General features: G+C 36.5%; 1 protein-coding gene across 1 annotated transcript; it reads left to right on the top strand.

The window, feature by feature from the left end:
- The first annotated feature begins 796 nt into the window (after positions 1-796).
- Positions 797-25157, top strand: LOC117914799 (WD repeat-containing protein 55-like). The gene is made up of 15 exons (XM_034830271.1): positions 797-1418; positions 1508-1540; positions 1638-1705; positions 1857-1944; positions 2112-2184; positions 7454-7560; positions 13449-13491; positions 13651-13707; positions 22720-22796; positions 22962-23010; positions 23102-23148; positions 23263-23336; positions 23465-23520; positions 24460-24562; positions 24726-25157. Exons 1-15 carry the CDS (start codon positions 1324-1326, stop codon positions 24794-24796), a joined length of 1041 nt encoding a protein of 346 aa, XP_034686162.1. The 5' UTR covers positions 797-1323; the 3' UTR covers positions 24797-25157.
- The last annotated feature ends 521 nt before the right edge of the window (positions 25158-25678 follow it).

Below are 25678 nucleotides of genomic sequence, written 5' to 3'. Positions count from 1 at the left end.
TTTACGGATATATCGGAGAAATATCGACGGATATATTGGAAAAAAATTTTGGTAAGCAAAAAATTGATCAAAACTTATGGAAATGTAAAAAAACCTTATAGTAATGTAATTAGAAGTACAATAGACAATTTAAAGTTATTTTGTTGAAAATTTTGATATATATATATATATATATATAACATGATTTGTGAATCGCGATATTAGACATAATTATATTATGTCAGTTGTACTTATACAATCATTATGAAGTTTTATGAAAAACTTATTCTAATAAATATTAATAATTTATACATATTATAATATAGCTTGAGGTTCAATTCTAACCGTTGGATCGGCTTCGATTTGGACCATCATATGCACATGGGTCATGATTTGTTTCCATTTATTTTATTTTATTTCTACTAAATCTAAAAATCAAATGGGCCACACCACTTCTCTCACCCGGGCATGCCGTTTTCTGAAGATGCCCTCCGACAGAATCCCTAAAAAAACCCTATTTTCCTCTGCCACTCTCAATCCTCGCAGGTACTAATCTAAACATGTTTTTTCTTTTTTTTTGCAACCCCCGTTTGATTCCATAGAAAATCCATCCCCCATTCGATTTCCGGGTAAATTCATCCTCGTTTGATTTCCGAGAAAATCCATGCAAAGCCCCCAAAGAAAACCAAAAAAATTTCTTTTCTTTTGCTCCCTGTGTTTTCTGAATCTGTTTTAGGGTTCTCTTTGCTGTTGTGCCATTGGATTTAAATTTCACGAACCCTAAATCCACGATTTTTGAGCCAGGCTGAAAAACACAAGCTTTGCCTGCAAATCATGATCAGATTTTGTATCCTGTGCGCGGGCTGGACTGGTAGGAAAATTTCTGTTTTTTTGGCCGAAAAATCGCCGAAATAAACCGAAACAAAACGATTTTTCTCTGAAATTTTCCAACCGGAGGCGATTTTTTCAAAAAATCGCCGAAATTTCTCCTTTTACCGAAATTTATCTGAAATTTCTCCGATTTTTGGCGAAATTTACGGATAATTCTTCCGTCGACATTTCGCCCCCTCTTTCGTTTCGCCGACCTCCGAAACACGAAATTTCGCCGAAATTTCGGCGAAAAAAACAGAAATTTTCATCCTTGGGCCATAACACAAGATTTCCATTTAAAACCCCCTTAAAACCCTAGCTACGGTGAAGCGCTTTGTTCTCTGCCCTGGGTGTCTTTCGGGGAGGAGAAACTCAGTTTCGAACTGGTCGCCGGAAGTAAACCCTCTGCCGGTCGGTTGGCCGAGACCAAGAGAGAACGCAAATACCGGTTATCTGAATTGGAATATATCTCCAATGGAGATTAATTTGGGAAAGCTTCCATTCGATATTGATTTCCATCCTTCCAACACGCTCGTTGCTGCAGGTCTGATTAATGGAGACCTTCACTTGTAAGTTGTGATGTCGATAATTATTTTGCTCTTTGTTAGGAAAAAAAAAAAGGAATGGTCTATTATCATATGGATCTCTTTTGTTACAGGTATCGTTATGGTGCCAATTCCTTACCACAAAGGTACATATAAGAAAACCCGTTATTTGAAAGTTTATTGTCCAGCATGTTGGGTGAAATATTAAAAATTTTCTTTTGTTTTTGTTTACGATCATATTAGGCTATTGGAGGTTCACGCCCATGGCGAAGAATCTTGTAGAGCTGTTCGTTTTATCAACGAGGGACATGGTAATAATATATCACATGTTTCATTTGTTTTGATTTACTTTATTTTATTTATTTTCATTTTTATTGCTCTTTACAGTCTTAGTGCCATGTGAACTTATGTTGGATAGCTTGCCTCTTAGTTGATTCTCATGGTTAATATGTGCGTGTTTAGCAATTGTGACCGGTTCTCCAGACCGCTCAATTCTTGCCACGGATGTGGAAACTGGATCAGCTATTGCTCGGCTTGAACATTCTCATGGGTGGGTTTTGATGTGGAATCATGTTACTTCCATGTGCCATTGAATGATTATATGCAAGCCTATTGCTATTATATGTTATGTAGCTCTGTAATTGAAGTTTTAGTCGTTCAGTTGTGTTGGCTATTGTCATTACTTGAAAATTGATGTGGTATAATATTCTCTTGCAGGGCTGCCATTAATCGATTGATCAACTTGACTGAAACAACCATTGCCTCGGGAGATGATGAAGGATGTATTAAGGTGCCTTTTCTCTCTCATTTTTTTTCCCCTTTTTTTGGCTTTTGTTTCTGTTACATTATTTCAATTGTCATGCTTTTCTGTGCTTAATGCATTTCGTGTGCAAAAAGATTTAGAAAGTGTTGAATTTAATTTTTTTTTTTCCCGTTGAGAATGTTTTCTCACAACATCATGGTGGTGGAGTTTCCACAAAACTTCAGAAGAGAATTGAGGAGCCTGGAAATTTTTGAGATAAGTGAGGATGTGGAAATTTTTGAGATAAGTGAGGATAGGTGAGGACTGTCTCAGCTTGGATCTACCAGGGGAGGAGATCTGTTCATATTGTCTTTATGCAAGTTGGCTTCCTTTAGTTGTTTTGTGGAAATGGCATGGGGGTGATTTGAGGAGTGGAAAGTCTCCTTTTAGATTCGAGAATATGTGGCTTAAAGTTGAAGGGTTCAAAGGCCTAGTGAGGAATTGGTGGATTGGTTATAACTTTAGAGGCTCTCATAGTTATGTTCTTGTATTGAAGTTAAAGGCCCTCAAATAGGACCTAAAAAGATGCAACAAGAGGTTTTTGGAAATGTCACCACTAGAAAAGGGGAGGCCTTAAAGCAAATTGGATTTGGGAACTCCAAAGAGAAGGAAATGGCTCTATCCGTTGATGAATTAGAAGCTAGAAGGGTAGCCATGGATGTATTTAGCAGGTAGGCTACATTGGAAGAATGTAAATTGAGGATAAAAATATCAACTTCTTCCATTAAATGGCCAATGAATAGAGACGAAGACATTTCTTAGCCAATGTTAGAGTAAATGGTGTTTGGTTTTCTAAAGAGGATGCCATAAATAAATGAGAGGGTGACTAGAGAGCTTTTCAAAGTCTCCTATTCAAAGTGAGGGATTAGAGATCTGGTATTAGTGGAATGAGCTTTGAAGCATTGGGGAATGAGGAAACTACAAGTATGGGGATTTTATTCACTGAGGAGGAACTTTAGGTTGCTTTATGGCCGATGAATGTAGACAACAAAATTTCTTAGCCAAAGTCAGAGTAAATGGTGTTTGGTTTTCTAAAGAGGCTGACATAAATAAAGGAGAGGATGACTAGAGACTTTTCAAAGTCTCTTGTTCGAGGTAAGGGATTAAAGATCCGGTATCAGTAGAATAAGCTTTGAAGCATTAGGGAACGAGGAAACTACGAGTATGGAGACTTTATACACTAAGAAGGAAGTTTAGGTCACTTTATTAGATTCATGTGGGGATAAAGCCCTAGGGCCAAAGTGACTTCACCATGACATTTTGACAATTTTGCTTGGGTTTTGTTAAGTAGGAGATGATTGAGTTTTTCAGGGAGTCTTTTTATTTATTTTTTATTTTTTTATAATAGTTTCTTCAAGAAAAGTCTAGATGTTACTTCCTTAGTTTTGATCTTGAAGAAATGTGGAGTAGAGGACTTAAAAGATTTCAAACCAATTGGCTTAGTGAGGGGGCTAAATAAGCTATTGGTGAAAGCTTTGGCTAACAAACTGAAAAAGGTGATGGGAAAAGTGGTATCAAACTACCAACACTCCTTGGTGGAGGGTAGACAAGTCTTGAATGTAGTTCTCATAGCCAATGAGGCCATAGATTAAAAGTGGTGTTATTTGCAAAATGGCATTGAAGAGGCATACGATCATGTCAATTGGGATTTTTTTAATGGTGGTCTTAGAGAAAATGAGTTTGAGACAAAAGTGGATTAGATGGAACAAATGGTGCATTTGTTCAACAAAATTTTGCATTTGTTCAACAAAATTTTCAATTTTAGTTATCAGGACCTCATTTGGATTCTTTCAAAGCTCTAGGAGTTCAGATAGTGGGTCCCTCTTTCTCCTTTTTTATTCATATACTCGTGGAAGTTCTTAGTTGGATTCTGTGGAGGGCTAGGTTGGGCCTCTTCATCTTGGGCTTCAAAGTGGGTGGTAGAGGGTGAGGGATTTGAGATGATCTATCTCTTGTTTGTTGAAGATACCTTGATCTTCTGTGACATTAGTCAATAATTTTTGGAGTATATGAGTTTGTCTTTTATGCAGTTTGAGGTCATATCGAGATTGAAAATTAATTTGGAGAAAAGTAAGCTTATTTCAGTTGGAGTAGCTGGAAATGTGGAGGCTTTTGCTGCTACATTGGTATGTAGGGTAGGGCATCTTCCTACAACATATGTAGGCTCGCCTTTTGGAGCTACTTTCAAAGTAGTGAGGGTTTGGGATAAGGTGGAAGAATGGTTCCAATAAAAGCTCAGTGTGGAAGAGATAATATCTCTCCAAAGGAAGGAGACTCACCTTGATAAAAAGCACTTTGTCAAGCTTACCAATCTACTGCATGTCTTTGTTTGTCATCTTAAAAGAGTTGAATCTAAGATCCGAGTAGATTCAGTGGAACTTCCTCTAGGGTGGGGCTGCATCAGTGAAAAAACCTCATCTATTTGAACAAAAAGAATAGAGGCCTTGATGTTAGAAACCTCTGTACTCTAAACAAGGTGCTCCTTGGCAAGTAGAGCTAGAGATGCACAATTGAGGGGGAATCCCATGAAAAAGTGTTAGCATAAAAGCTTTAGGAAGGAGAAGGGGGATGGTGTTCAAAGGTTGTGGCTGATGGTTATGAGGTGGGTGTGTGGAAGGTTATTAGAGATGTGTGAGAGCCTTTCATGAGCAAATCTCATTTCATAGTAAGCAAAGGAAGAAAGGTCAAATTTGGGAAAGAGAGATGGTATGGTGGTTAATCATTGGAAGAGTCCTTCTCAACTTGTTTCTTTATATCTAGTGATAAAGACTCATGAGCGGTAAATAGGAGAGGGAGGTTGGCGGAGTCCCTGCTTGTTTAGACAATTTCATGATTGGGAGACCAAAAAGTGACAACATTTTTATAGAATTTGCATAAGTGCCCAATTAGGGGAAGGGAAGCTAACATAATGGGATGGAAGGAATCTAAGAGTGGTGAGTTCTCAATTAAATCCTTCTACCACACATTAGCCTAAGAAAATAGTGAGTCTTTCCCTTCAAGCACAGTTTGGAATTCATGGGTACTTGTGAAGGTGGGAGTCTTTGCATGGGAAACAACATGAGCTCGGATTTTAACGATTGATCAACTTAAAAGGAGGGGATGGACAATGCCAAATTGATGCTATTTGTGTGAAGTTGAGGAAGAATCAATTGATCATTTGCTTCTTCATAGCTCTAAAGGAACTATCCTATGACAACTTGTTTTCTTTTTGTTTGGTATAGTTTGAGTAATGCACTCTACACTAACATGAAATTATTGAGTTAGAATAAATCTTTGGTGGGAAAGAAATGAAAAAAAACTTGTTGCTTGGAGGGTTACCTCTTTTGTTTGTTTTAAACATTGTGGAAGGAAAGAGACGAGGTCTTTTAAAGATTTAGAACAATTAGAATAAAAAATTAAATCTTCTTTTATGAGCATTTTTTTGAAATGGGTCAAAGTATACATAGGTGACCATTCTTTGTTCATGATAGGCTTTGTTGATTGACTTGGCTCAAATTAGGAGTTAGAGCTTGTTTTTTGTTTTCTCTTCTCCTCAAGTGTGCCTTTTTGGGCGTCAATAGTAAACATCATGTGCGCTTTTTTGTGCCATTTCCTTAGTATGTATGTATGTAAATTTGTATATGTTATTTTCCTATTATAAAAGACTTTTCTTTCATATTTTTAAATGAAATTGAAAATTTTAATTACTAAATATCAATATTTTAAAAGGCTATTAAAAGCTTATGCCTTGAGTTGTGACTCTTTGAATTAGCCTTAAGGCTATAGCATCGGTTAGGGTAATTGAGGCTCAAGCCTCATCTTGTTCTAGTTCACATCCTTGAGGCTTAAAGTTCAAGCCTCATCCTATTCTAGTTTACATCCTTGAGGCTTAAGCCTCAAATATTCAAAAGGTTTTAATGGGTTAGAGGTTATTCTATACTTTTGGTGTATGTTTTATAAGAGGCTTAAGCCTTAATATAATTCAATGAGTTTTAATGAGCCCTATGATTTTGTAGGTTTTTGGTATAGGTTTTATAAATTTTATCATGGATCTAGGCTTAGTTTAAACCTTTTATAAAATGGCTTAGTTAACTTTAAATTAACCTTTTAAATGTAGGGGTAAGAGGGAGATTAAGAGTAAGAAATAGGATAATTGTTGGTTGCTTTAGTGGCTAAGCTCATATATGATTATTATCTTATTATTATTGATTGAGAAGGACAAATATCACTACAATTGATGGATGAAAAAGAATGGGTAGACAACCATCCATTGATGGGGAGGATAGAATAAGAGGATCCTACAAGTGATAATGATGATAGTGCTGAAGACTATTTAATGAAGTTGTGGGAAAGTTGAATTTTAGTAGAGAGAAAGAGGAATTCAATTAGAAACTATTCAAAATGACAAACAATTACTTTTTTTTTTCCAATAAAATTTAAAGTTTTCTTATTATTTAATTTTTATGTGATTATATTAGTGTGTTTTTTTTTTTTTTTTTTTTTTTTGAGAATTTATTATTATTTATTTATTTGTTTAAGTTGAAGCTTGTACCTCATTCCACCTCGAGGCTTATGCCTCCCCTTATTTGGGTAAAATACCTCAGGATTATTTTTAACCTTTTAAAACATTACTAAATATGCTAACAAATGTGCTGAATATGTAGTATTCAGCATTCCATTGTGTAATATAAAACAACCCACAAGCTAGGTTTAGAGAAAAAGGAAACTCTATTAAGCTTTTAGATGAAAAAGTAAAATTTCATCTAGTCAACAGGGAAAAAAGATTGTTTGCTAGAGGGCTATGATATATGTTCAATTTTATTTTATTTTTTTTAAGTTATGTGTTTTGCATGGACAAAACCTGTTGCATTCATCTTGTGGCTGGCATTTCAGTGAAATCATAGATATACTCTGCAAAATCCACAACTTTCTGAACCAATACTGCTACTTGTGCATTAATCATAGAAATAACCCAACCAATACTTATTATGTAACGTCGCTAATTAAAAAATAAAGGATGGTATTCTTATTGCTTTATATCCGAAGATGCCTCCTTCCATGGAATTAAAGTGAAATAGAATTATACTGCTTTTATCCTATAGTTTTTTAAGTTTATGAGTTGCGTCGTTACTACTAGCTTGTAATGTGTGCTTATGTGGTGCCTGTTAGCATTGTTAATCACTAGATTCATCTATGATTTTTAGAGAATAATTTGTTCTGTTCTCAATGAAGTCAAGAAAATTCAGTATATGTTTCTCTCTCTTTTTCCTAAATGCAGGTATGGGATACCAGACAACAATCTTGCTGCAACTCCTTTGATGCTCATGAAGAATATATTTCAGATATGACTTTTGCATCTGATTCCATGAAACTTTTGGGAGTGAGGTAGTCAATACTGGACTCTTATTAACATTTCTTCCCAGTGAGTTCATGATCTGGAGTTGTAATGGAAGCAATCCATAATTTAAGCCTTATTACGAATTCTTACCACTAATTTTCTGAATATATCCAAAATGTATCAATACTTATTTTTAAAAAAATGTGGAAAAATTATAATCATACATATTATATGTTACCTGTGAATAGATTAGCTTTTAGGGGAGGTGTGTTGAATGTGCAGAAGTTAAAGAATTTTTTTGTTTGTAATCTATGGAGTTGGGCCAAATTGTATGTAGGTGAGGAGGCGTTCTCCCTTATAGGTTTCCTAGAGTGGATAGCTTCCATTTAAAGGGAGGTGATTCTTTTGTTGTTGTTTTTTGAGGCCTTAGCTGCCTTGTATACTCCCTGTATACCTTGTGGCGTTGTGCCTTTTGAATGAATATCCTTTACTTATCAAAAAAAAAAAATATGTTACCTGTGCTTAGAAGATACATTTTACCATTACATTACTGTAGACATTTTGAATGAACGTGGCCAAATAGGGTTTACTCCCAAAATGGTGAGCAATACTCTTGAAACTTACAAAAGGCAAAATGATTGGGCTGTTTGTACTAGCCATGGGACTCCTGACTGATTCTGTAAACACCTAAAATGTTTAAACAAAAAAACCTTCAACTTATATGATTCATTTAGGATGTATCATCAACTTTTTCATGAGTTCAAGTCAAGGAACTATTTGGATTGTAGAGACAAAACAGCACACTAGTTTCTGTAGTTGTTTATGAGGAGTTTTCATTGGAGCCCTTGTTTTTATGAGGAGTTCATATGTTTTGGAGTTGGATATGTGGTTTTTTTGTGTGTTGCAAGAAAGGGGGTGAGGGGCGGATTGGTTTTTCTTGGTCAAGTTATTTTACAACATGCTAAGTCTAGGTTTTTCTTACTTGTTCCTAGTTAAGGAGATATGGATTCCAAGGACTCCTTGGAAAGTTAGTTTCTTTTTTGAGGGGTAGCTTAGGGTGGAAATTCTTTTGATCGATCAGCTTCAAAAGCAAGGGCAGGCTCTTAGTTGGTGTTGGTTGTGCAAGGTTGGGAAGGAATTGGCAAACCACATTCTTAGCATTGTGGGAGGGCTAGACAACATAGTATGTTGTGTATGCTTGTTTCTGAAAGAGCCCCTGCTTGGGTGGGAGTAAAGAGATGAATGAGCATTGCAGCTAGCCCATTTAAGCTTGTTTAGTGTATTTGAAAAAAAGATGAATTCTAGAGTTGTTTATGTCTTAAAATTTGGTATATGGAGATTAAAATTTTCTAAGTTTTTATCTGCTTGATGTTGTGCTCTATAGGGTCTAACAAGTCTCTCTTTTAGATCTTACTAATAGCCTGGATTAGGGTTAGTTCGGCATACTCTTTTTGTTTGGGTCCAATTGTTTCTCTACTGCCTAAACACATTACTCGCTGATATGGCTAAAGGCCTTAAAAGGCCCATCCACAATAATGGGTCATTGGTATCAACTCTTCCATTTGCCATAGGCGAAGAAAAAGTCTTGGCCTTGCGTTGATCTTTGGATATACAAATGAAGTTGACTGGAGGAAAAGCAAATGGCTGCTGAGATTTGGTGAAACTTGGGAAAAGTAACATGTTTTGGAGGTCAATGATCAAATTTTGATGTCAAGGAAAGATGGTGATTCATACCTATCAAAAAAAAAGGAAAGATGGTGATTCATAGAGAGGAGTGCAGTAATTTTGAGAAACCATATAATTCCTAGTCAAATGCATAATGAAGAGAAAAAAGGTTGAAACTCCAAAATGAAGATGGGGAAGAGTGATTTAGGACATGAGGGACAAGGGAAATTCTAGACCGTACCAACACATAGAGACTAGGGGTTTGGACACACGAGGGTTGATTTCCCCACTAAAGATGAAAGCAAGTTCTTTTTTTTTTTATTGGAAACGACACAAAGATTTATTGATAGCTAAAAAAAGTACAAAAGAAGGATGAGGAATCCTCCTGCCAAAGAAAGCTTAACTAAAGAAAAATACACTGAAACACAAGCAACCACTCTAAAAATACCACTCCCTAAGGAGTACACACTGCTATCCAATCAAGTTGTATCACATTAAGGGGGGTCCCCTTAAAAACCTTGGAACAATAAGCCCAAAGAGAAGCAAGGAAAACAGTAGAGTCCCAAAGATACTCTGAATTCCTTGCTTTATCCTCAAAAATCCTCGCATTCCTTTCCCACCACACAATCCGAATAAGAGCGATGTTTGCAGCTTGCCACAAGGCTATCCCCCTCTTAGACGAACCAAATCCATTAAATTTGATGTGCATCATGTCAAGGATACTCCTCGGGGGGACCTAATCCATCTTAGCTAACTAAAATAGCCTGTGCCACAACCCAATCGTCAAGGAGCAATGAAGAAAAATATGATCAGCTGATTCCCCATGCTTCATGCACAGAATACAAATATCCGGACTAAGGGCTTTATAGGGTCTTCTCACTTGTAGCATGTCATTAGTATTCACCTTTTTGTGTGTCACTAACCAGATGAAGGACTGCACTTTGAAAGGAACTTGAGAATTCCAAACGAACTTAGAAGGAAAAACCTGAGGAGATCCAGAAAATTGGGATAAAGCTAGAAAGAAAGATTTAACTGAAAAAAGCCCTGAAGAAGATAAGGGCCAAAGTCTGGCATTTGGAACCAAATGAGATAAATGCAATCCATCGAGAGATCGCATGAGGCCTTCTAAGTCCTCTATCTCAGAATCTGACAGATTTCGTCGGAAATTTAAATTCCAAGAGAAAGGACGAGTAGGACCGAGAACTGAAGAAATAGGTATGTTTTTATCCAAGACTACTCTAAATAGACTTGGATATTGAGAACCCAAAGGTTGGTCCCCCCACCACAAATCTTCCCAAAATCGAATTCTTTCCCCATTTCCTACCACAAACCGAGTAAACGAGGAAAACTTCTGAAAGACTTGAGTAATAGCCTTCCAAGGACAGCGATGTGACCATCTGACTAATGTGTTAGCATCCCAACCATTGGAGTGTGAACCATAAATGCTTAGAATGACCTGATGAAAGCAAGTTCTTGTATCATCTACAATCAAAATCTGAATACACATTAGGTTATAGCTTGCCATCGACAAGTATATGACCACCTAATTTGCGTGTTTGCAGCCTAAACATTAGAATGACCCCTGTGAATGATTTTAATAATCCTGTGGCTGAGTGCATCACATTCCCTAGGAAGTCTCCTTGACTGCTTTCCCTAAAGGACATTATTTCTCCAAGTAATATTAACAATCCCCAGTCTCGCATCACCTTTGCTCTACGTACCTTACCATAAACAATTAAATAAGCTTTCTGCCCTCTCCTGGCTCTGGATTACAAGAGTCCCAAATCAATTCTCTATCCAGGAGATCACTTTAACAAGAAGGAATTTTAAATACTAACAGGAAATAGGTTGGCACTGATGTGGAACAGAAAAGCAAAAGAAAAATGATGGGACTCTAGGAATCACCCCAGAAACCTCAGGCTTCACACCTAGGTTCAGTTTACATCACACAAACAAGAAAACATTGAAAGCTAGGAGGTTTTGTGTTTTCCTTCATTGATTCTTTTAGAAAATATACTGATGAGTTTTATATTCTACAACAAAGCTGGGAAATAAGTAATTTGAACTGATAAACAAAAATTAAAAGACACTTGAAAATGAGAATGCTCCACTTTGACTAGACTCATTAAAAGGAAAAAAGAACTTACCGTATACTTGGGTGAATATCCTCAAATTTGGCTCTGGAAAAGAAGATATTGTCATTTGCAAATTGAGAATTTAGAACTCTAATACACCCTCTACCTACCATGTACTTGGGCGCACCAAACACCCTACTCCAGCTCTAAGCTTTAGTCTGCTTAGTTCCTCAACCACAATAGTGAAAATAAAAAGTGAAATCAAGTTTAATACTATAAAACAACCTCTCCTCCTAGAATCGCGTCTTGGGTGAGCTCGGGGACTTGAATCTGTGACCTCTCAAATGTGGGTGAGCACCTACCAGTTGAACTGCCAATAGTGCCCGTCTTTTGCCACATTCATTGCCTAAGGTTGCATAACTAACTGAGAACAAATAATTCATACTGTCTGTTCTCCACTCGAAAGGGGCATGGGTGGCTCAATAGGATGACATTCTTTGCTCCATAGGAATGCCTTATCCTGGGCTGACCTTGTACATGGATCTATGGGAGGGGTCATGCATCCTACGGTTTACCTTGGTATGTGTTTGTGGCTTACCCTGGTCTTGTGAAGCTGGGTTACTAGGGAAAATCCCTTCCTGTGTAGAGCATGATACAGTAAGCCCCAATTGACATGATCATAAGTTTTCTCATTCAGTTTAAAAGCAATCCACTCATCTCCCAGTTCCACTTTTATCTAGTTTCTTATTGACAATTAAGACCATATCCAATATTTGTCTCCCTTCCATGAAGGCTTCCCGCATGCTTGATATGTTCTCATGTAAGATGGCCCTAAGATGCTGAGAGAACATCTGAACTATAATCTTATTAAGATTGATTACCAAACTGATGAGTCGGAAATTGACAATCCTACTGATAGAAGTTTTCTTGGGAAGCAGTGTGATGGAAGTAGCACTGCTACTCTCATTGACAATTCGCTAGTACTATTGTAAAATTCACTAAATACTGTCAACAACTCCTCGGACAATGGACTAAATTCCTAGTGAAAAACCATCATGGCTAGGTGCTTTATTCTTTTTGATAGAAAAAAACAGCCTATCATATTTCATCAGGGAATGGTTTCTCCAGCTATCTAGAATTTACCCAGAAATAGGGGGGAATGTTCCTGCTACTCAATCCTTCACAACTATCCGATTGGCTTATTACAAAGATGACCAAAGTAACTCATATTTCCTTAATAAAACTAAAATAATTGTCTACTATTGGCCCATCTACTCTCCAGAGATTTCAGCTACTTTTTGCTCCTTCCGCCATTAGCAATTTTGTGAAAATTTTGAGTTAAGGTTGCCTCTTTTTACCCATTCAACTCTTGTTTATTTATCTCAACACACCTCATCCTTTAAATAACATTTCATCAACCCAATTTTTCTAGAAAATACTTGTTAGTTAGAACCCTTTCCTTATTTAATTCTAGCTTATTTGTCTCCAAAATGCTTCCTCCTTTAACAACTCTCTCTCTCTCTCTCATATTTTGAAATCCTCACAAGTCATTTGTTCCAAAGTTTGAACTTAGTTTTCACACATGATTTTATGAACTTGTGGTCTTCTCATTCATTGATCTAGGACTCTCTCCATACTCACTTGCAAAATTTTTGATCCGGAATGAAGGAGCCACATATTCTTGAAATAAAATGGAACTAAACCACAACTAGGATAAAAAACTGAGCTGGCAAGAGCCTCTTGAAGGCTATGAAGGAAAAGGGCTCCCTGAATACTAGAGAAAAAGAATCTATTCAGCTTTTCTTCACATTCGTTAGCCCATATCTTTTACTGTACATAGTATACATATATCTACATAAATATGGATATGTGTATGTGTGTCTATTTTAATAAAAGAATTGTGCATAACATATATGCTTCAATGGCTGAGCTTCAAGTAAGGAGAGGGAGTTTTTTACCCCTTTTCTTGGTTAGCCTTTAGGCACCTATTGTATACTCTGTGTGTGCTCTGGTGTGCCTCCCCTTAGGTGCTTCTAATATATTTTCTTTTTTGCCTATCAAAAACATATATGATTTTGATGGTTTGTATGCTTTGAGTTTGAGTAGGTTGGGAGATGACCATTCTTCTTTGTTTGAATTATTTATTGATGACTTCTTGATGCATATCTCTAAAATTTTCTCTTTTCATTGTTAAGTGGAGATGGGACTCTATCTGTTTGCAATCTTCGAAGAAATAAGGTATAAATTATATTTGCTTTAAATCTTGGGATTCTGACAGAATTTAGGAATTAGGATAATTTAGGAATTAGGATAATTTAGCTCATTTGAATACTTTAGTATTTTCCATAATCTTTCCAACTCTTCCTTTACAATCCATTTGCCATATGTTAATGGCAGGTCCAAGTTCAGTCTGAGTTTTCAGAAGATGAGCTACTGTCTGTTGTTATAATGAAGGTAGGCTTTATTTTTAACTTTTAAGCATTGGGTTCTTCTGACTCCTCTGGTTGTATCAAATGATATGTTTGTGTCATATTTGTTTGTCTGGCAACATACATTGCATGTGAATTCTTATTTGGCAAACGAAAAAAATCATATATGTTGCACTTGCTAAACGTTCTTATCAGTAGTTATTTACAATCATCTATGTAATAATTTTGTTAAAATACTTCTTCAGTTTTTTTCTATCTCTTTCTCTCTTTCTTTCCTTTTTCTTTTTTGTGTTGGTGATAAGGGTTGGGAGAGTAAAGGAAATGAATATCATTACTGAGCAAGGTTGGCAGGAGAAAAAAGAAAGGATACTAAAGTTATACTTGCATCACATTTGCCACTAAAATATTGCATCCATATTGGTATTCTTTTTGGCCAAGAAAATCTCCTTTGAGGAATTCATTACAGGATGGTTCTTGATGATAAATTAGTTCTCCAACCTCTCTTAAGCAAACTAGAGTCACCATTTGCATGAGATAGAAGTGATTAAAACTCAGTGAGTCACCTTAGAAGATTTGCTCTTATGAAGGATTGGCTCCAAGCTTTCTTGGTCATCTTTTTAACCGTTGTAATATAAAGGAGATCAGCATTAACCTGCTAGGCTGGAAAAAGCAAGCCTAAGTAGTTCCATATGGATCCCTATGGAAAACTCAAACTTTTAATACCCATCTGACCTGAATTATCCTATTGTAAGCTGTAGATAGAGTTCTCCCAAAGCTTTAGTTCCAAGTCTTTCTCAGTCATATATTTGAAGAGAAGGAGCTCAGCATGACATGGCATCCATTTACCAGCTACGGCAGAAAGGACAGAGCTGGATGGCACCATTTTTATTCCAGCACCAGCTTTCGACTTCCAAATTCAGAGCTGGATGGCATTTTGCTGGCCATCCTCTTTTTTCTTAGGCCATCCTCTTTACCAGCCATCCATATTAATCTTAAGAATTCAAAGGTGCAAACTTGGCTATTTGGCCAAAGAAAGGAACATCGCAAAATTTATCCTTGCTCTTGTTTTAGGTGATGTGGCATGAAGGGACACTTAGATTTTCAAGGAAAGTTTAACATCGGTGGCAGAGATTTTGGATAGAGAATTTTTTCCTATCTTCCTAAACGTGGTGCAGATGTGTGGATCCGCATTTTTCACGTACGTCCCCACTCGATCGGCGAGACTCGCTTTTTATTTGTGAAAAAATATTTAGTTTTGGAAAAGTTGGAGTCGCCACTTATTTTATTTTTATTTTAAAGGGAAAATAAAACAAGAAAGAAAAACCCTAAAATGTGACTCCATAATTTTTGGAAAAAGGCATGTCTTTGAAAAACCCGAGTCTAGGTTCGAGAATCAGGATACTTATTGGGAAGGTACCTCTAGGAGGTAGCACCCCTCTAAGCCCTAAAAAGGTCTCTATTAACAAAGTTGAGGGAAGTGTGGCCATTAATCAATTAATTATGGATACCTAAGTAGGCTAGGTGATTTCGAATATTGCATGCCTAACAAGAAAACCAACCATAAGAGGGAGTCAAAGTGCGTACCTGAACGGCTTCTCAAGCGCTATCATAAAACATAAGAGATTAGTTTGGGAATCTATCACACAGCATGTGTCTTATCCGAGCAAATGAAGTATGTACTTAAACACCCAAGAATCACATCATGCATGGATATGGTCACTAATCACATACGTGTCCATAGAATTCTCGAAAAAGAAAGATGAGAAGAAGCATACCTGGATAGCAAGCTAAAGCGCCTTTATGGGAAGCAAGGTTAGCCCAATAACAAATATAAAACAAATTCTAGCATATCTCCAAGAGGAATCAAAATCAATTAAATACCAAACAATCATCTTTAAAATCAATATTAGTGAAGATATCAAGAATGTAGGACCCCCCACCAAGGTCCAAATTAATTTCGCATGAGTTGATTCCATAAATTCCATGACTTGGAATTATGGAGTTTGTTCATGCTTGAGAAAATTGAGAAAAATCAAGAAAATCGGTTGAAAATCAAATAAGATAGTGAAAATGCATGCCGGAAGGAAAATGGCAGTAAGAGTGTGTTAGAATATGGATTTTATACCTAGAAAGGACCTAAGATGAATTTTTCAAAGCCGGGAATGTTTAGTTGAACAATGGTTCAAAAATTCAATTTAAAACAGTAAGTTCCCAATCAAAGAAGCAAATAGAGGAGAAGGTGTGTGTGGCAAGGTTGCCACAGTGGAATGGAGCTTGGGAATAAGATTTGGGACTGTTTTGCTGGCGTTGAATCCCCAAATACATTCTGCCTTCTTTTGTCACTTCCCGAGGCTATCCTGGCGTAATCAACTTTCCACATCTATGTTTTCCTTGGATCCGTGTGCTCAGATTGAAGCAGTTACTAAATGGATTTTTGCAGTATTAGCTAGGAAGTTCTTGGAAGTAGGAGTAACTGAATTGGCATAAATTCTGTGGTTCTGTCCAGCTCTATTTCCACATCAAACCTGAATGACCTTAAATTTCTGCATAATATCTTCAGTATTCTGCCCATCTGTTTCTTCTCGGAAAACCCGTCAGAATTGCTTTTCTTTCGATCCCATAATGTCTTCACCGATTTCTTCATTTTCCATATATGTTTCATTAAGTACCAAGACCTTGCTTTTCTTGAGTAGCACTCAGCCAAGACAAACTTGCTGCCACACAAACAAACAAATACCTCATACTTCTGTCTTACTCTCTGTGACTGAGTTATGATCAAATGTGATCTCTTCACCATATTGAATTTGACGTACAGTGTAGATTCTGATCTGGTACTGACCTTCTACAGCAGTAATGGCTTTACAATTTGGTCTGCGTAAGTGACAAATTGTAGTCTTCCCACCACCAGTTTTGCCAACAAGAAGGATGGGCTCAACGCACTCTGTAGCAGGGCTCAACAAGAAAGTACAACCCCCACATAATTTTGTCTAGATAATATCTCCAAGACTTTCAGAAGTCCATGCGTGTTTGCCTGAACTGAAAACATTGTCTCCTGCACCAAATTTCTGATGGCATAAGTTATCTTTGCCAAGTTTAACCCAGAGATGTTTCTCTAAAACAGCTAGAACTACCTTTTTCTCACCCTCATCTCTGAGTCTTTCTGTCCAAAAGGTAATGGCTATCTCTGGCCAAATCTTCATATGAATTCTTAAAAGCCCTGAAACGATCAGCCCACCGAAACAAGTCTCTAGAAGTTATAAATCCATGTTTTCCTGCAAACACTTTGCTATTTTGCCGAGGCAACTTTTAACTCCTTCATAACTTCAACCATTTTCTTAGCATAGCTTTCAGAGATTTTTGCACCACTTATCTAATATTGTGCTCAACTTGTCTTCTGGGATCTCATCAACATGAATCTCCATAAAATGGTCACGAAATGATTGAGAAAGCATTTTACATCCTCCATAGAGAATAGGGGGATTTTGAGTAGCGAAAAACATAAAATCTGGGCGTGCTGGGATTGTTTCTCTTAATTCAGGCAGGAAAAGTTCTCTGTTGTCATCTAACAATCGGTTCAAGACTTCCAGCACATCAGGTAAAACCATCTGTAGATAAAGGTTCAGTACCAAACACAGCTTTGCAGCCTATGTTCTCTCCTGGGATATCTCTAAAAGAAATAAGCGCACTGACTCCAGCTGCCACTGATTTGGGGTTAAGTTTGGTATCGTCTACTCAAGCGAAAGGCTTTGTCTCATAAATGAAAGCCCCGTGTTGGCAATTTGTTGGAGAGAGGATGTCATCCGCATAAACAGTCTCGCCAGAAGTTTGGATGGCAGCCCGAGACTTTGCGACTGGCTCATCAACTGGACGATACTGTCCTTTCAACTCGGCTTCAATAAAGCCAATAGAAGTTGTGCAGCGAGAAACCTTAGCCATTAAAGCAACATTTGAATAGGATAATACATTTCCTAACGGCCTTGATGCAGCTCGATGAGACCATCTGATTATAGATCAATAAGTAAGTTAAAGGATAAATTTAGAATCCTGAGCTTCTTGCAGTTACTCGATTCCTTTAGAATCTTTACGTTCAGCCCTGCATTGGCAGCAATATGGTAAATCAGATGTGTCAGCCTACCAAAGCTTGCAAGCAATTCGCCCTCAAAACTGTTCTATGCCATATTTAGGTAGGTCAAGTGAGATTTCTTCTGGAACTTATCCTATCAGTCTAACACTTTGGACATTGAGTACCTGAACCTCTCTCTGATTGCTAATTGTTTTCTGGTATTTCCCCAATAAAGTGGTTGTTTCTCACACATTGAATACAAGCTCATCAATCTACCCGCTTCCATTAGTGATTCCTTGTGGAACTTGCATTTTTGCTGAATGAGACAAATCTGACTGAGAGGTTCTAATTTTTCTTTTTTTTTTTCTTACCCTTGGGTGTATAATCTTTACCAGAATCAACATTAAGATTGCCTCCCATTAAAGCCGCATCTTTTATAGGTCTCTCTATGGCACCATTCTCAACTGACATGATGACCCCATCTTGAGACAGCCGCTTATCAGCATCATCCACAATACCAGTGTTAAAAGCAATAATTTTCTATTGTGATCTAGTAAGACCACTGTCAGAATTTGAGATGACATCTAAATCATGTATGGATTCTTCAGTATTTATGAGACCTTCATGAAAGTTGGTTTCCTTTTGACTGGAAAACCTTGAAGGAGGACTTAATCTGTTCCTCTTTTCTGCAAGCTCAGATACACATGCCTGACCAGAAACAATGTCAGTGACACTTTTCTCTGGAATATTCGACAGCAGGGGCTCATTCACTTTGTTATTCTTAGACGGTGCGATTACTTCATTAACACCAGTGACTGAAGTTTAAACCAACAGAAGTTATTTTCTCTTTTGGATGCGCTGTATTATTGAAGCTGGAGGCTGCAAATGGCCTAAGGGTGGAACTGCCTGGAGCTTCTCCTGGTGTCTTTGTTAATTGTGAATTTGACACACAAAAAATAGGAATCGATACTTTCTTTGTGACTTCCTTCTTCTTGGTGACCTCGAGTGAAGACATTCCACCAGAACCAATGCTGGTAGCAACCTTTTCTGAAACCATACTGTTAAGAGATCCTTCCACTCTATTGTTTTCCAATGAAATATTAGTCCCACTGGAACAAGGCTTCGTACTAAAAGTTTGCACGGTTTCAAGACCAGAAGCTGTCATTTTCTCCTTCAACTGTTTTGGGATCTTTATCACGTAAGGATGGGTCGACCACAACACTTGGCAAGCAGTCTAGTTTTACAGGTTCCTCATTGAGTTTATTCAGCTGTGAACTTGAATCATCCATATTAGGCAGTGTAATTTTCCTAAGCTCTCTGTTTCTAAGTATCAAACACAAATTTCTATCAGAAACAACCGTGGGGTTTAAAGAGGCCATAATTGCCTTGGTTACTAGTGAATTGGATTTGAAAGAAACATCAAGTTCTACTGGACTCTTTTCTCTCTCGTCTACCATTCCATAATCCAAATATTCAAGGAGATCTTTAACTCTATATTGACTGACACTGCACAAACGAGAAGCCCCAAATCTTATATTCTGATCTTGTATTTATTATCAATAGAATCTGTCATTGTTGAGACAAGTGAAAGCCTGCTAGGATTCCAGCCCAGAATTCCACGAACAGAGAAACCCAGAAATAGAAGTAAGTTCTAAGTCTCAATAGATCACATCCGGAATCCGGTTTAACAACTTTCTTGCCTTGAAGAAGAAATACCCAATCTGATTCAACAATCTGCAATCGCGTGCCAAACCCCACAAACAGCCCACATTCTACACAGCCTTCGTAAAGTTTCTACCTTTCATGAAATACTCAATGCCCTCGTGGTCTCTGTAGCCCAAACGCCAAAGGAGGGAAGAGAAATAAATACATAGAAGCAGAAGACAAGAAAATATAATCCAAAAGAAAGCAGGAGAGATAAAGACGGGTGAATAGGCAAGCCACAATTCATTGTTTTCAAAAGGGCTTAAAAAGAAACAGGTAGGGACTCTAGAGAATAAGAGAACGGGTCTTGGATATCAATATCAACGACAATCCCATACATCAGCCATTAATAATAGAGATTAGAAAGACTAGAAACAGAAACCAAAACAGAGCATGCTCAAGTTTAAATATATTCCGCAAGAGAAACGATCAGTCCTAAATCTCCACAACAATCGATAAGATAACTCCTAGACTTGTTGAATAATATGTAGAATCAATTACAAATGAGAGGATGAGAATTTCGTATAACCGTACCTAGAAGAACTGATCTTTGAGAAGTATTGCTTAGCTTCAAACGAGACCTGTTCTCCTTCTCCAAAACTCACCAAAAGTTGTGAACACCAGTCCCTCTTTTTCTTTTTTTCTTTTTTTGCTATCCTTCTTCTTCTCCCTCTCAAGACTCCAATGCGTGTCTCCCCAATGCGTCCTCTCACCAAAAAAAGAATCTCCTCCCACAATCTCCAAGAGCCCTCCTCCTTTCCTTCCTCTCCCACGTATATATATCCGCCTTTCCCTAAAACCTAAATCTCCCTAAAAAAAGGCGAAATCTCCTATTTTCTCTCTTCTTTTCTCCTTATCCTTTTTTAAATCTTCCAATTCAAAAGCAATCTTCCCAATTTCAAATTCCTCTCCAAAACCTTCCAAGGAGAGTCCCACCTTCCTTAAACTCCAATAGTAAGTTTCCTTGCAAAAAAACGTGGAATTTTTGAAGTCAAATAATTGAATGAATAGATAAGTAAGTAAATAAATTAGGAAACGGTAAAAATAAATAAATAATAAATAAATAAATAAGTTAAGGAAGATAATATAAAGAGGAAAATAACCAATAAAAAGTGAATGATAATCATAAAACTAAAACTAAAAAATAAAATAAAATAAAATAAAAATAAACCAATAAACAAAAGCCAAGCCCAAAAGCCATGTAGCCATGCAAGTCACACTAAAAATGTCCAAATGGGCCAAGTGTGCCTAAACGGCCTATGATGAGACTAAGTGGGCCTAGGGTGGTGCCTAATGGGCCAAGTGTATCTAAAAGCTATCCTAAAAAAAAACAAGAAAAGCCTAAGTCTAAGTTAGGGCTACCAAGGGTCACAATAAGGGATCAAATAATCCCTCAACCAAAATCTCCGAGGTGACTCAGAAAAAGGTAAGTGGTATGAGTAGCCATGGGCCACCAAGGAACTATTGTGGAGCATTGAAAACGAATTTTAAAGACATGTGCTAAAGGGACAAAATTGAGGGTCTACAAGATGGTTGAGACATTAAAGGCAACTCCTTTCATTCTCATCAGCTGAGTTAAGGCAGGGAGGTGAAGCTCTTGCAGATACCTTACTAAATGAGTTAGCTTGTAGACTAGTCTGTTCTAGGGGAAGATATGAGAATGATATACAGATCAATAAGGAAGTGGATTTTTTGTTGAAAAGGGGAGCCTAGCCTTTAGTGATCATCCTTATCCTCCTTGAAGGTGAGGGGTTTGGTTTTGGTCCTCGGTTTGTGTTTCAATTCTTTTAATTTCTTGGTTCTAGGAGGTGCATTTCTTGTGCAACCCTTTTTGGTTTCATTTCTTTTTTCTTTTTTCTTAAATTGATTCTCATTTTTTTTATTGCATTACTTTTTCGTGGTTTTCAGTAATTTTTTTTTCTTATTAGAAAAAAGAGGGAACTTAACGGCCTCTATTTTTTTTTTTTTCCTTTTTTTTTTTGAAGTGAGCTAATATAATTTCAATAGAAAAACCTTAGTTTGTGTTCGAAATTAAGAAATGTAAGGGAAAGTAGAGTAAAATCTTATTGAGCTCAAACAAATTTTTTATTTTCCTTGACTTTTTCTGTCATGTTTTTTATTATACTTCACTTTGCTTTCCATTTTCACCATAACCAAACAAAAGAATTTGAGATTCTTTCCTATTTTTCCCAATGTTTTGAGAGTTGGACCGGTTGTTAAATTAGAAGAGTTACTGGTTCACAGTTCAATGGTTGAACCGATGGTTAAACCACAATTGAACTGGTGATGTTATAAATGTATAATTTATATATTATTAAGAATTTAAAATATAGAAATTAAAAATTTTAGACACATTTCATATAATTGATAGTGATAGATTAAATTATAATAAGGATAAAATGAAGATTTATTAAAATTTTAATAGTTTTAGTTTTATTATATATATTTAACTTATAATTATTTTTATAAAATAAGATTTTATTATTTAAAGTTGTTTAAATTTTAATAGCTATATATTTTATTATTTTTAAAATTCTTAGTTATTTTATCTTATTATTTATTATCCTACAATATTAGATAAATCATAGTAGTTAAGATAGTTTAGTGGTGATTTGTTTTTTTTTTTCCTAAAGATCCTGGTTGACCATGCTGTGCATATTCCCTTTGTTTGTATATTGTTTTTTGCCCTTTAAATGGCCCTTTGAATCCCACATCGAAAAGGCAGTGACCCAAAGGTTCCAAGCTAGCCTATAAAATGCCATTCAAACTGCATCAATCCCAAGCATCCTATAAAGATGCCATTCATAAGTGCATCAGCCAACCTAGTCAAAGGATTGTGTAAGGGCTTCACATTGGGCCTGATATTTAGTGGGCTTTTGGAAGAACAAAAGTTAAAAATATTGGACTTTGGGCTTTCATAGAAAGGAAAAACCATTGGGCATTGGGCTATGAAATGGCTGTTCTTTTGTTCTGAACCGGCTGAGCTGGCTCAACGGTTTAGCGGTTAGGCCACTGGTCTTACCGGTTCACTGCCGATTCAACTATACTCCAGCTCAATTAAGTGAACTGAACTGGATCAAGGTCCAGTCAACGGTCTAACGGGTCGGTCCAGTCCACTTTTTAAAACATTGGTTTTCCCTTTTTTCCCTCCCTTAATAGTTTCATAGATCCAATGGAGCCACAAGGGAAGAGGGATATCAGTTCTTATATGTTCTAATTTGTGTGTTTATTATTTTCGAATCTGCTTGGCTGATGATCTTTTATGGTCAGAACGGTCGAAAAGTTATTTGTGGAACACAGAGTGGAGCTCTATTACTGTATTCATGGGGCCATTTCAAGGATTGCAGGTATTCTACATCAAACATTTTCAATAATTGATTAGTAGTAGGAAGTGTCTATCCTTGGTGGGGAAGATATTTTCTATCAGTAAGGCATATCATTTGTTTTCTTTTCATAAACCATTAATTTTTTCCTCTGGAATATGGTCTTGAATATCTTTGTTGAATTTCCAGTGACCGCTTTATTGATCTCTCTCCAAACTCCGTTGATGCTTTATTGAAGGTTAGTGTATTTTGTTATTATTGTTAGTATCAGTTGGCTTCCAAATCATTGAATATGATCCAACCAAATAGTTCCATGCTTTTTGTATCAGCTTGATGAAGATAGGGTCATTACTGGATCTGAGAATGGACTCATCAGGTGAGAAGCGCTGGAAAGGGGAGGTTCTCCACATTTTTTACTTTATCTGGTCACAAGTTTCATTTTTCTTGCTTTTCTACTTTAATTGTTGATTTCCTCTTAATTCATGTTTAGCCTGGTAGGCATATTACCAAACAGAATAATCCAACCAATTGCAGAGCATTCAGAATATCCTGTTGAGCGCCTTGGTATGTTTTGCCTTATTTTCTTTTGAGTAAGCATCTATGCCTGTGAGAGTTGTGTTTACTCTCATTTGAGGTGTTTAGATGATTAGCAGAATTTTCTCTTTAACTTACAAATTTGTTTGGTCTTGTAGCCTTTTCTTTTGATAGAAAGTATCTTGGCAGTATATCACATGACCAGATGTTGAAGGTACATAACTCTCTGTAATGAATCCATGCAACATTGTCTGTCTGATAGGGAATACTTGGTAAAATTACAGGTAGATAATTTGTAGAGTAGATATTGGATTGCATTGCATAATATGGCCATGGAGATTCTTCAACAAATTTTAAAACTATTTAATCAGGCAGTTTCTTGATTGAAAAAACTTCTTTTAGATAATCAGGTAGTTTCTATAAATCCTCTTCATTAGATGGTTTGCTATTAAAACTATTTTAATTAAGTAGTTTCTTGAGAATGTCCTGGCATCTTGGTGAGATGGTTTGCGTTGTCAAGTGATGAACCTCAATTTGTAGCACTCATGACCTAGAGATATCCTACTCTATTCTTTGTATCAATCAAAGGTTAGATTCAGGCTGTTGGACTGTGGCTTTAGGTGGTTCAGGGTTGGGGTTGGGCTAGATGTAGGTCTTGAGCCTTCAGGCTCAGTTTGGATGATGGAAAAGGAAAAAAAAAATGTTAGAAGGAATCCATATTATCTTGTTTGATTACCCTGTGGACTGTGGGAACCATAATGGAAAATAAAATATAATGAAAATTATTTAAAAATTTATTATTAAATTCTTCACTCTTCATATAGGAGAGGAAAAGAAATAAATTCAGGAAGACGTGAGAAAAAAGTTATCAAGTTTTAAACCTATTTTTTCCTCCCAATTTTTCCCCCCTGTTTTCTTCCCTTTGTATTTTCTTCAAATTTTCTAAGATCCAAATGGGGCCTTAATGTTCTAGTCTATGTATAGAAAGCGTAAGTCCAAGAGAATTTGCTTTTCATTTAAACCATGTATTTCTTTCTAATTTTTTTTATTTTGCTTTTTAATGTTCAAATTTTTTATATATCTTATATCATGATCAGATATTGCATTTGACCTTCATTGATTAATCTCAACCACCCACATCTTTTCCATGTAGCTATGGGATTTGGATGATCTATTGCAAGGCTTTGGAAGTACTCTAAGGAGTCGAGAAGCCATGGCAGACAGTGATAGCGATGAAATGGATGTGGATGCTAAAGGTATGTCCTGCAGAACTGAATGCCAATAATGTGGTATCTTCCATATTTATTTGCTTCACATGCCTAGGATAGGATGCATAGATTCATCAACTCCTTGGGCTGTGAGACAGACATTTGGGTGTGTGTTGTATTTGATTTTAACATTCCTCCTTAATCTTTGCAGAGACCAAAAGAAAAACAGCGAGTAATGGACAAGCTCTTAACAGCTCTAGTAGCTTTTTTGCCGATTTGTAGTGAGATGATGGAACCACTCCTTTTACAACTTGGTGGTAACTGAACATTTCTGAGAGAAAGTCCTCATTCACAATTGCAAAGGCATACCTTAATCCTGTATGTTGGAAGAATGCTTTGGTTACTAGGAATAAATATTGTCGTGGGTGAAGTGTGCTTTCAAAGTTTTGGTTTATTTATTACCTTCCTTGCATTCAAGAGTCTGAAATTTTTTATGAAACAAGTGTTGTTATTATCCATATTATCAACCAATGAAATGTAGAAATTGATTCCATTGGGATGATTATTTGTTGAAGTAAAAAAAACAAATGGATTTGGTTAAGAAAACCTAATCAGGAATGATGCTACAAGCCTTCATGTGGTATAATTTTCCACCAAATATGTGTAGTATTTGGTCGTATGACAAATATAACATTACTTTTTTTTTTTCCTTCTGTTATTATAATTTCTTTCCAATGTTGTCACATGTTAAAGTAAAATAGACATTGTATTTTCATTGTATTTTCATTGTCACAAATATAATTTATTTCCTGACAGACAAGTAGTAGTTTGCTTTCGGGGAAAAACTGGCTCTTAACAGACTGTACAAAGTCAGGATTCACTTTAGTGAATGGTAATCCAAAGAACAAGCCAGAAAAATTGTTGTGCACAGTCCTCTTTATAATTGTGCCTGCAGAGGCCAAAAGGGTTTAGTGAGACTCACAAGACCAATTCTGAAGGTATTATTTGGAAAGGAGTTAAAGATCTTTACCCAAGTCATTGTCCTGGTTTTCGATAAATAGAGGAACATGATAACATGACTTTATATGAGCTCGATCATATTGAGATTTGTCTCGCACGTCCAGAATTGCATTTCCCTCAACCGCTGTAAGTTTCTTGCCTTCT

This window comes from Vitis riparia, chromosome 5, assembly GCF_004353265.1.
Source record: "Vitis riparia cultivar Riparia Gloire de Montpellier isolate 1030 chromosome 5, EGFV_Vit.rip_1.0, whole genome shotgun sequence".
Lineage (NCBI taxonomy): Eukaryota > Viridiplantae > Streptophyta > Magnoliopsida > Vitales > Vitaceae > Vitis > Vitis riparia.
This window is presented reverse-complemented; position numbering and strand designations above follow the sequence as displayed.